We start from the raw sequence: 12,986 nt of genomic DNA, 5'->3' as shown, positions 1-12,986 counted from the left end.
ACTTTGGGGCTTTGCATCTACTGAAGCTCTGCAAAGATCTGAGAATAATTTCTGCAGACAAATAATGTCCCTCCCTCAAAGTACCCCACTTTTACCTTTATTCATGGACCTTGGCTGCACCCAGATCGGCGAAATTGCGAAATTCCGCCCTCTCCTATTATGTGCCCGTATTTGGCGGGTAGAAGAACTTAGTGGCTACGCCAGAGGTCTCGAAGAAATAATGGCATCACCTAGCTGGGCCAAAATCAAATGGTTAAAAGACATGAAAAATCTATTGTCCAAATTGGGCCTACTTGATTCTTGGCTAAGCAGAACGTCACCCCCAAAACAAACACTCAAAAAGCTCTATCGGGATTGGATTTGCTCCCAAAGACACTCTAGCACGTCCCTTGGTAGGCTTACAGAGGACTTTTTGATGTTTAAAGACTGTCCCAGGCGAGAACCCTATTTGGATATAATCGGGAAACCTTTTGCCCGGTCTTTGTATTTTAGATTTAGAACAGGTACTTTGCCACTGAATACTTTTACCAAAACATGGAAATCTTGTATAGGCCAAACCGATTTATGTCCATCATGCCTAGCTTATCCAGAGACACTAGCCCATTTCTTATTTGTTTGTAAGGAATACGCTAATCCAAGAAGGGTGTGGTTGAAGAACCTATGCCGTCAGCTGGGAACTAGGAGACATGATGTGGCAATTAGGATACTTGTTTCGGACAGCTATGTACCCTATGTGTGTGCCCTAGCCAAATTTTTATTCTGGGCTTGGGCTATTCGAGCCAGAAAGCTAAAACACTCTGTTTAATTCTTTTTTAAAGAATATTTATTCTGCTAATGTCTTAAACTCTTGTTATCAACTGGCTATGTGTTATTGAGCAAACTCTTTTCTCTAAATCGGGCCAGGAATATAGAATTTTCTTCTTTTAAAATGTAATAATGTAAATTGTAAAAATTATTATTATTGTTTTGCTTTTATGATAATGAATTTTTATCGAAATAAAGCTTTTTGACTTTGACTTTGAAATATGCCAAAGAATGAAAGTATCAACAGTAAAACGACCAGCACAGACGCCCCTTCTAATCTCAGATAAACCGTTAGCATGTGTTTACCTGGACCACTGTGGTCCCTTACAAAGGGATGGCAACTATAAATATATCATGGTCGCAGTGGATTCCTGCACGAGATTCATTTGGATGTGGCCCCAGCGCTCGGCTGACGCCAGAACTGTTATAAAAGATTTGCGAGTCTTTATCGGCACATACGCAATTGGCATGCTACATTCTGACCAGGGTCCTGCGTTTAGCTCTCGAGCTTACAAGGACGCCATGGCCAGCTTTGGCATTGCATTGCGGTACTCTAGTCCATTCCATCCTGAGGGAAATGCGGTAGTGGAGAGAAAAAACTGTGACATAAAGCAATCTATAACAGCGAGGGTATTAGGTTCGGGTGATGGGTGGGTCAAACATCTAATAAGTGTCCAACGTAGTCTTAATAATCTGCCAAGAAATTCTCTGGGTGTAATCACTCCGTATGAACTTTTGTTTGGTACAAGAATGATAATCGAATACCTCGATTGTCAGACTTCAGTGGTGGAACAAAAAAACTTTGATATCAAAGATCGTTTGGCTGTTTTACAGGACTTAATTGAAACAGGAAGTCTAAGTAACACAAAGCTAAAGCCAATGGCCACTGAAGAAAAACCACCTGTCCCAGCAAGACCTGTCTGGATTCCAAAGATTGGGGATCTGGACAGAGAAAAGATCGCGGTGAAGAAGGAATTTGGGCCTTCTTACAGAAAAGCTGTACCTGTCTTGGCAATCAGCGGAACAAGATCAGTAATACTACCGCCCCTTGCTGGTAAAAAGGAGAACAGAGTTGTGTCAATCGACCTGGTAAAACCACAATCATGTGGCCAATAATAAGTAGTAGGCCCAGTGGACTCCAAAGAAGTAGCAGAAGACCAAACCTTGCTACAATCCAAGAGGTTCAAAATGAGAGACTAATCACATTTGATAAACCTGAAGTAAACAAAAAAGGACTATGCAACAAAGCCATGGAACTTGTGCCTCTTGAGACCCAAATTGCAACAGTTCGAATCACCTGTCTACAATGATGCAGCCTCTGAACATACAAATCCAAAGATTCATTAAAATCCGGAAGCTATTCCAACAATCGACAGAACTGCATCTGGCTGCTTCATCAATTTCGATGACTTTTCTGATGATCCAAGTGAACATGAGGACAAGCCAGCAAACAAGACTTTCAAAGACAAAATTACAGAACTCTTTCATCAACTTGGAGTAACATATGTTATTTCACCATGGATTGAATTGTGGATTGTGTTAGGTGTACTTTTACTCCTGCTCTGGCTCATTTTGGTTTTAAACTTGGGAAGAATGATTGATGGAAAATACAGTACAATGGACACAGCAAGTCAGAACATCAACTTGGTTCTAAAGCCTCACAGATCGTCTCACATCGAAAAAAGAGAACTGTCATCGGTGAACATCACAGCCGTATACCTGGTGGTGTAGCATGGGACACAACTGATTACTAAATCTATGGCCCGGTTGAACTCTTGAAATATCCACATCAGCTCAAAGTTTCCTTAAGTGACTTTGTATCACCTAGTACTTTCTCTGATGATTGGGACTTTGAAAATATTAATAATATAATTTCAGATTTAGAAATGTCAGCAAAATGTACAGAACATGATTATTTACAAGGTTCATCAGATTATGAAGAAATGTATTGCTTTAATCATTATGGGCATCACTATTTGCATAAATATGCTAATCCTAGAAACGTTTTTACTTATAATCAATGGGAGCATTGTCCAACACCGCCAAAAGGCAGTTCGAAAACATTTTATGAGCAATTCCCATACTTCTCAGGGTTCAATAACACTGAGCCAGAAACGTTTTATTTTAAAATTATGAATAGGACAGTAATGAAAAACATGTTGACAAATACTAAACTGATTTATTCTGAAAAATTTTATGAAAAAATGTCTACATTTGGTTTTGAATTTTGGAAAAACAACAATGAGACTAAAACAATCTGGGGTACAAAAGACTGGCAGGTACAAGGTTTAGAATCATTATTCAGAGCCTGCATGATCCCAGAACAGATAATATTCCTGAATGACACCATTCAACAAACAACGTGTCTTGGCATAGCCAAGATAAAAGACTTAAACAAACCGTCTATACCAAAGCCCATACCTGATAGTAATAGCACTACAGATGTGGAGATAGACGTACCCCATATTTTACACCAAAACAGAACAAATCCTGATTGGAAAAAATGGTTTATCTGGCCCACGGTCACTAATAACTGTCAAGATAGATTCCTGAACAAAACAAAGGGGTTCAAACAGAACAGGCCAGACCCAAGATATTCCCAGAGACAACATCCAGGGATAATAACCACATACAGTGTAGGATAACTATGCCTCAAATGGCTACAAAAATCCACACTACCTGAAATTAAGCAACACTTGACTTTACTTAAAGAAGGTACTGACTTGCGAGATTTCTTAATGGGACCTCGCAAACAGCGTCAAAAACGTTTCATATACGCCGGTATATACGCTGCTTACAACGAAGTTTGGAAAGTAACGCAAATTGAAACTGCTGAAAAAATACGAGAAATTGATCGTATTAATTTGGAAAAATCACTGTCTGTAGTGGACAATGGGTTAACGAATCTGTCCACCAGAATTTATTCACTGGACAGCATTGTATCATCTGCTATTGATATAATAGAACAGGATATGCTAATGTTACAATATGGCCAGTCCCAATTACGTTCTATTGTAGAGTTAGGCTGGACGTTAAAAAATCTCCGTTCAGGCTACGTGCCATGGCGTCTAATCAACACAACATCATTATTTTCTATCTTTAACCTTACAGATAAACAAATCTTTTTGGCACAAAAAGGAGCAGACTATACGGTGCTGAGCATTGAAAAACTAGAAAGATTACCATTGACAATCTCCGAACGACCTGTCATTGAATGGATAATACATGGTACAATTACATTTCCGATAACGACTTTTCAGTTTCAATATTGCCAAAAGTATATACCAGCAGGCCTGTATGAAAGGTTGGGTAAAGGATACATCAAGTCAACCTGGAATTTACCTTATACACATAGATGTTATAGTGAAGGGAAAAAAGAGGTATTTCTTAGTGGTAACAACTGTAAAAATTCACTAAGCGGTACACTTCTGTGTCAAGGTATTAACTTGCATGGAGCCTGCGTAGGTTCATCAAATAACCTTTCATGTCACCGGCACGGCACCCCTGCTACACAGATAGAGACTTTCCAACGGCAGTTATGTTATAATAAGTGACCACAGCTGTTGTGGCATGGTGCCAGGAACGGCCTACCTCGTGAGCGTTACTTCCAGGGTCATTTGCTGTATGCAAGTATTGTATCCAAACAGCAAGCCAGACGAATAGGCAGCAATATGTCCTTCTCTGAATATCTCTTCTATTCGAATTTATAATTTAAGCAGAATGAAGTCTATTCTTTTACAAACAATTGTGCCTTTAACCTCATCTAGAAAAACTTATGATCTGCAAGTTGCAAGGATACCTACATTATTATCGACAAATTGCCTCGTGCATTTCATAGAAATATTAAGCCAAATCTTAAACATGTCAGATACCAGTGGCATCGCACATGTATTTAAGACAATTTTTTCGGGACTATTTGCACCCTTTGAAGCAGTCCTGAGCATCTTCCCGAATTTTGTGCACTCTGTGTTCGGCGGTCTGCCTCTCATCTTGGGACTCGTTGCAGGAATTTTATTTTTGTTCCTTCTGCTCCGATATGGCAAATGCAGCCACAAACACAACTCACGCAACAATGTAAGACACGATCCTAGCAATGTGATACCGAGAGCGGATTACTAAAGTCCTCGGCTTGGCTCGGCTAAGAGATCTGAATAATACCTGGTTTCTTTCATTCAGACCAATCTGGCAAGATTGCATCTTACCTGTTCTACGATGCCTGCTCTGCGGAGAAGAATGCATGTTAGACATCTGTCTCACACTCCCATCAGCAGTACCTATGGATATCGATACTTTGCTTGGTTCGGTAACGGCTCATGCAGCGTGTTGTCCCCAGCGGCTACCTATTCTGATGACGGCATCCGTTGAGACCTCACCATTACGATTAGGTGGCGGTGAGGGACGAGAGGAAAGTGGCACACAGGTACAACCTTCTGTGAGCATTCCTGATCTAGACACCGATGACGGCAATGCCTCTCACATATGCACTATTTCTACTTTTTCGGACTTGGTCCAACTTTCACCTACTGTTGTAGACGAATTCTTTGCCAGCCTATCTGAGTTAATGTTCTACCCTAACAACAAGAATAATTTTTGAAACAAAACATGAGCACACGGCGTTCCCTGAACTCTGAATTCGGCCTTCAGTTTTGATAAACAGAACCTATAAAACATTGGAACTCATTTTTTTTTCTCCCATGAAAACGAAATTATTTTTTCGTTCCCAAAATATTTACCTTTTTGGCACATGATACTCTGCTTAAAGTAGAACTATTCTTAGAGAACAAGATTTCTATTTTTAGAATCTCTAGAGACAATATTTTGACATAGCCTCTAGCACATGTACAGTCTTGTATAAATATGTGATGAAATGGTCTCGACCTTCTTTTCTGTATTAAGAGCCATTTCATAAATGTAAATTTCGTGATTCATTCAGTGAAGATTACAATGCACTAAAATTATATTATCTGAATGATACCACTGCTTGAAAACGTACAGTATACTACTCATTTTTCGTGTATATACCATTTCAAAAGCATTTTATGTATTTTGGGGTGGGCTGGAAAACACATGCATAGTTATATGTTTAATATTGCTTAGTATTTAGTAATGATGGACATTATACGTGGAGTGGATGTTGTAAACGTATCTAGGACCCTCTTTAATTATTCCCGATTTATGCCCTTATGTGGTTATATCAAATCATGTCCTTATAAAGGCATAAGAATCATACCCATATTAAGTCATAGCCAATGCAGACCAAATATGGCAAGGCTACTCCCATAGACTCCTAGAAAGTACAACACGTTCTTAAACAAACCAAGCCTGCAGCAGCCCGGGAATCCCCCCTGCTTCTGTATTGATTTGTCCTAGAACTCCTGGAGTCCTGAAAGAACTGCGAGTTCTTAGTGACGTCTTATGTCCAACCTTACGTCAAACTCGGCATCTTCCAGGTATAAATATACCAGCATCTGCCTTAGCAAAACACACGGTGGTTTGGAGCAGATCGGCTATCTACTTGCCCGACGCCCTGCTGTAACGAGTGCCGAAGGAAGCCGACCCTCCCATTGACGCACTGAGAGAGACGCTGTCTTTTCTCCTGCCGAGAAATCCAGCTCCAGTGTTTTCCCGTCACCCTTGCGGGTTGCTGCGAGATCGAGTCCTGAGAGAGAGATACAAGACCTCCTTCATTCTATAACCAAGGTACGAAGCTGATTAGACCCTTAGAGAATTCTTGATTTAGATTCTTGGCAAAAACTATCTTAAAACAATGTGGACTGGCCCACTATGTGGAAGTAGTGGAATATTAGTTGATATTCCAGGTCACTTGTGAGTATAGCTTATCAGATGGGCACAATAGGTTTTGTTTATAAACCCCTCACACACCAATCTGATTGGTGTCATGCTTCATCATCGGGGTCCAACCAGGCAGCCGAATGCCGCCTGGTTGTGCTTCAACGCCTGACTACAGCGGAGCAGGTGTCGTGCAATAGTGTGATGTGGATGAAGGTGAGTAGTAAAATGCACCTCTGGGGGTCCTTACCTAATATTTTATTTGTGGCGGCCCAGGGTGTAAGATAAAAGTATGTGATGCAACTACAAGTAGAAAAATTATGACTACTTAGATGGCTAGGTGTTGGCAGTCTACATGTTTCAGTCCCAGAAGAAAAGTAGGCGGGACTTTCGTCAGGACCAGGTAGTAGTGAGTGGCAAAAAGTAGTGCCACGTGTGAAAGATATCCTACACACGCGCTAAGGTGTGTGGAAAAGGGTAAAAAGATGCAGTTGTTTAACTTACATGCTCTGCAGGTAAGCAAGAAAAATCTTCGCTAGGGGTTCTAATCCAGAAGATCGGGGCGCGGGGAGAGGCTCTCCCGTATGTGATTTGATAGTTAGGAGCTCTGCGGAAAACCTAGTCTGGTGCCCACGGCGTCCCGTATTGCCTTACTTAAATCCTGGGACATTACAAATGCTGGTATCAAAATAGTGCTTCATAGTCGAATGACATTCTGAAACTGGTCTCCGAATTGTGCTACACAGGGGCATTGACTGTTAGCCTGAGGACTGTGCTTTATTATTGTGGCTTTATAGATACTGTCCCAAGGGCATTGCTTATACACTGAGGCATTGTTACTTAACAAACTCAAACAAAACACTCTCAGCACCTGTACTTGAAACACTAGGGCACAAAAGAATATCTCCCGACTGCGGTACTCAGCAGATTGAGCAATTGTGGATACTGACCAGGGGATGGTGCTTCATGAATTTTGGTTCTAGGCCCTGGAATGGTATTTTATTAACTGCAGTTCCTTGCCCAGAAATGGTTCTTTCTAAACTGTGGATGCTGGCCCAGGAATAGTGCTTTAATAATTGTGTATAATTGGGGATCCTGGCCAGTGGATGGTACCTTAGGAACTGTGGATACTGACTCACTAATGGTGCTTTAAGAATTTGCTTTACTGGCCTGAGAATGGGGCTTTCTGAACCGGGGATCCTGGTCTCAGGGATGGTGCTTTATGAATTATGAATCAAGGTCTGGGAAGGGTGGTTTAGGAACTGTGGATCTGGTGAGACGATGTTGCTGTAAGAACTGTGAATACTGATTTGATTATGGAGCTTAAAGGATTTGTATCCTGACTAGGGTATGGTGTATTATGTACTGTTGATCATGGCCCATGGATGCTGCTTTATGAATTATAGATCTTGGCCTAGGGGTGGTTCTCCATGAATTGTGGCCTCTGGCCCGTAGATGCTGCTTTATAATTGTGGATCCTGTCCCTGAAGTGGTGTGGTACTCTATTTATTATGGATTCTGATTTGTGGATCTTAGCCGATGGGGTGGTGCTTTATGAATGGTGGATACTGGTTTGGGATGCTGCTGTAAGAATTGTGGACACTGACCCAGGTTTTGTGGTTATAGAATTGTGGATCCTTGGCCAGGGAGGGTACTTAATGATTTGTGGATTCTTACCTGGATATTATGCTTTACATAATAGGGAAATACTGAAAGAATGGATTGGGAGGAAACTAATAGTCATTTTTAAGCTATATTTAATTAACAAACATCTGTTCTTGGACTTGTTGACAATAAGACAAACAATGCCACCATTTGGCAGACATTAATAAGTGCTGGTGCTGACAATTAAGTGCCGGTGCCAATCACTGGAAACCACAGGCTAAAAGTAAGCACTGACTAGATCCTTTGCTCACTAGCTGGATACAAATCAGAGCTGCTTGCCCTCCAAGTCCATCAAGTCGACATCACGGATCGCATACAGATTCCACTACGTGTGATAGGAGCATGAAACCACATGCAGTTAACAAATGATTTATTTTTGTTCCAGATGCTCTTGGCGAATCTTATTTTAGTGTTCCGAAGAAAAGCTATTAAAGTGACTGATCGACGTGTACGAACCATTAATGAAGTCCTAACTTGCATCAAATTAATAAAAATGTATGCTTGGGAAAAGTCATTTGCAGAAACGGTTCAAGGTACGTTAAATATACAATATAGAAAGGTTTTTGGCATATTTAATAAAATTAGATCTTTAAAATGCTGAATGTTTTAGACTGCTGCAGTTTTCAATCATGTACCCTGCATGCTATTTTAATAACCTCCATGCTCCAATAAACATATACAAATGAAGAAAAATCGTAAAAACTGAAAAACCTGAAAAACTTAGAGGAATGTGTGAAAAGGTACACTACATATGTATACACACTTTTAGTAAAATGTGCAATTAAAATGTTACATTTTGATTTTTTTCATACATTTGCATACTAATCATCACCTGCATGACTAACGGTCTATCTTCAGATTACACTGCAGCACAAGGACCTTTACCTTAAACCGCAGACAAATATGACCACTTGTTGGACTTGGCCCTCTCTGCAGGGTTACTCCCAAACGTTTTGCCTTTTACCCTCCCTCACTTCCCTCCCCGGTGCTGGCTGAGTCTTAAACGAAATAGAGGAGGGTCACGCATCCTTCCTTCTGAGGTTCTAACAGCCCTGAGGAGGGAGACAACCTGGGCCCTCCTCCCTTGTCCAAATATAGCCCCAGGAACCACAACCTGCCCGGGGTTGGCCTATGCATTCTAAAGGAATAGAGCCATTATTGGCCCTGGGGACTACCACGCCCAGGGCCCCTAGGGCCAGCTCCTTCTAGGTCCCGAGGTGCCCACCCCAGTGACATAGCAGTTTGCTTTTGCTTTGCTGGAGCTGACAGCACCCGCCAAGCTAGAGCAAACACTACTCTACTTACATCAGGCAGGAGCTGTAAAACTGCTCCTGCTCGCTGGAATCTGAGTTTTCATCTGTTTCCCTGCCTGCTGTCATTCAGACAGGGAAACAGATGAAAAGATTGCTCCAGCAATTCTAACAGCAGCTATTCAGGAAATAGGGTCAGCATTTCCAGTTGAATCCGCCACAATTTTATTTTTGTGGTATCATAGAACTGTAAAAGATTAGTGAATGTACGATATCTCACATGGTAAGAAAATTGGACAACACAACTCTATTCTGTTTTAACTGCATATTTATTTGCTATTTGTACACAGTTGTTACAGTTTTCATTGACTAAACAATAAAGTTCCCATACTTACTTGTTTGTATCATTACAAATGTAAAATCTCCTCTACAATTTCATCATGTAAATATATTTGCAGGTATGAGAAAATTAGAAAAGAAGATGATGGAAAAAGCTGGATATGTGCAGAGTATCAATATTTCTATCCTTTATGTGGTTTTATGCCTGGCAAATGTCTCAACCTTTGTTGCCCACACCCTTCTGAAGCAAGAACTAACTACATCCACTGTAAGACTTTCCTTAACGTTCTTCTCTCATTTATAAAGAGATTGAGTATGTTGGGCCATTCTTGTGCGCCAGATTTCCTTCTGTACTTTCAAGATCAGTACATTTAAGCAAAACACTTTAGAAATCGTGAAAAATGGTAACAAGAACTGAAAGTAGCTCTCAAAAGTTTTGATTTGCAGCAGGATTATAGGCATACCTACGATCCTGGCACTCTTCTGTTAGGAACATGAATCATTATCCTAGGTTATGACAATGGTTATGGAATCGGTCAGTTCAGATGGTAATATGGTTCACTTTCACATCTATCAACATGTGACAATGATAAGCATGGTTCAGTCATCTTATTATCTTCTGAAGGCCTTGTAGTCAGACAAGTGGGATGGTGACTAAATCATCTAACACCCTTTTGATTTTTCTGTAGTCCATTGAACTGATATTTAGGCCAACTGTGTCATGATTACCTTACGTGCATCCCTGTCAAGCGCACTCAAACATGTGGGTTTTTCAGACTCATTCTCGATCTATTTACATGTGTTGCTATTCTTCATTTGCCCATGAAAGACTTTTCTGCACAGTATCTGAAATATAAAAGGCTAACCCAATTTTGAGGTTAGGATGGGAAATAAATGTAATAGCAAGAATGGTTCTTTTTTTAAAGGATATGAATGGCCATTGGAAAAAGTTACACTGTTTTGGTTGTGATAATGAATGCAAATAGTTTAAGCAATTCTATAAACAAGAGACACAGTCACATAATATAACCAGTTCACTAGAGAAAAGCAATATTCTATACACTGAAAGATACTGCTCTGTGATGTGAATGCCTCAGTGCTCTGTGTAAAAGGATGAACACTATGATCTCTTTAGAGCAAGGAATATATTCAGGTTGAATATTTATTACTATGAACAGTATTTCTTATGTATTGAAACTTATTTGGAGACAAGTAGGGAGTGCATTTTACTTATGCACTGTAAACAGAGGTTTTTTTTGTGGCCTCCTACACCTCCTTCTTTGCACACACATGATCCATGAATACACATACATACTTATATCTGTTGGTTCTGCTTAATGTATTTGCTCCCAGGCACACATTACCTTTACTATTACCTTTTCTGACTGATCACCAGAATCATCTTTAGGCTGATAAATAGCTTAATAATTTAATTAGGCATGTTGCCTATGTGTTTTCTTTCTGTACGAGAGGGCCATTATTGAGTTTGCCAACATGGGTCACGCCATACTGATCATGGTGAATTCAGACAGCAGAAATCTCTTTCAGGAAGCCTGCCCTGGAAAGGATGGGTTTTCAGTGTTTTAGAGGCAGTGAACTAGTTGTTAATGAGCTTCCACAATTGATGGCCTGCCTCTTCACCAACTGTGGTTGTACCAGAGGTTGATGAGTGGTTTCCACACCTCTAACTGGGACAGAGACCCATGAGTTTGTCTGAGCTGGAGCGCCACTAATTTGAGTTGGGCTATAGAATCCCCATATATTTTAAGATTTCTTTGGAGGCCGTTGCCATTAGTATCATTATTGTCAATGTTGTTGGCATAGTATATGGCTGGCACTTGTTCTTTTAGGTAGTAACAAATACATGTTTGTTTAGCCACTATATAAGAAGCAACCTATAAGAGGATCCTTACACAGTCGTTCATCACAATTGAGTGCAGCACACTTCTACTGTTAAAGGTTTTTCTTTGACTTGATTGCATTCTCAATTATCATGATACATCTTGATTATATGTAGAAAAAGGCTTATTTCAAGCATTAGGTTCAACTGTGTCTAACATTGTTCACAAGATAACTAAAAAAAGTATGGACTCATATCATATTGTTAATATTGTGCATTATGAATTGTTTATGTTCTGTTTTGCAACTCAGTTTGTGTAATGGGGGTCTTTGAATTAGACTCAACACGGTTTGAGAATTCCTCAAGCATGAGTTTAACAAAACTCAAGGATAAACCATGTGAGAAAAAGATAATTTGTGGAGTGTTATAAATAAGCAAAGGGCAGGTTCCTGCCTAAGAAGAAACATAATGCTGGAGTAAAAAATTACGCAATTAAATAATGGAAGTAAACTAAAGCTGACAATTTGGGAAAATTCCAAAGGAGCATAATATCATTTAGTTTAATTATATTTTCCTAAAATACAATAAAAGTTAATTGCAATCGCTACACAGGTCAGGATTGTCACTTATTATCCGAGTACCATAGAGTGAGCCGAAGTTTGCCAATCCTGTAGCAATCTCTGCATACATGACCAGGCATGACCAGACTACTCATATCATGGTTAATCTTTGGAACCCAAAGGGTCCCCTGCTCATGTTTTCAAATAACTTGTTAGCCTTATTGCCAACCCCATTTAAGCTTTTTTGTTTAGTTGCTGCTACCTCAACCAAACCTCAAAATGTATGTCTATTAATTCCATTTAGATGATTAGATTCCAGAGACAATGATGCCATATGTTGCTTTTTCTGTGTCAGACATCTTTCTTTCAAGACCTAAATAGTCTGTGGAAAACCCTCACTGTCCCAACGGTCCCATGCATTTAGCTTCCATACATCTAATGACTACCAGAAGGAGAGAATAAAACGGATAGAGCAATTGAGATCCCTCTGTCCTTTCCTTGTCACCATTCAAGAACTGGAGGGGCCAAGGTTGATAACCCTAAAACCCCAGGTTATGTGAAATAGTCTCCCTCCGGATCTTAAACACTTTTTCTGAACAACTGAAATTTGAAAAACTTGCATTTGGGGGCCACCAATTGCGAGTTCCGACAGCCTTTCTGTGTCGAAAAGGCTGGCACTTTAAGACTGCCGAAAATCAACAATGTAATCCCAAGTGCGGTAAGAACCAGCCTTGGGAT

At 40.2% G+C, this 12,986-nt stretch overlaps 1 protein-coding gene across 1 annotated transcript in view; it reads left to right on the top strand.

The window, feature by feature from the left end:
• Window positions 1–12,986, top strand: part of LOC144798009 (ATP-binding cassette sub-family C member 12-like) — a 2,245,771-nt gene that overhangs the window by 624,274 nt on the left and 1,608,511 nt on the right. The window contains exons 7-8 of the mRNA XM_078668799.1: window positions 8,645–8,792; window positions 9,968–10,116. Coding sequence (XP_078524925.1) covers window positions 8,645–8,792; window positions 9,968–10,116 — 297 coding nt within the window. The remainder of the gene's footprint in view (window positions 1–8,644; window positions 8,793–9,967; window positions 10,117–12,986) is intronic.

Source organism: Lissotriton helveticus, chromosome 12 (assembly GCF_964261635.1).
Source record: "Lissotriton helveticus chromosome 12, aLisHel1.1, whole genome shotgun sequence".
In the NCBI taxonomy this organism is placed as follows: Eukaryota; Metazoa; Chordata; class Amphibia; order Caudata; family Salamandridae; genus Lissotriton; species Lissotriton helveticus.
This window is presented reverse-complemented; position numbering and strand designations above follow the sequence as displayed.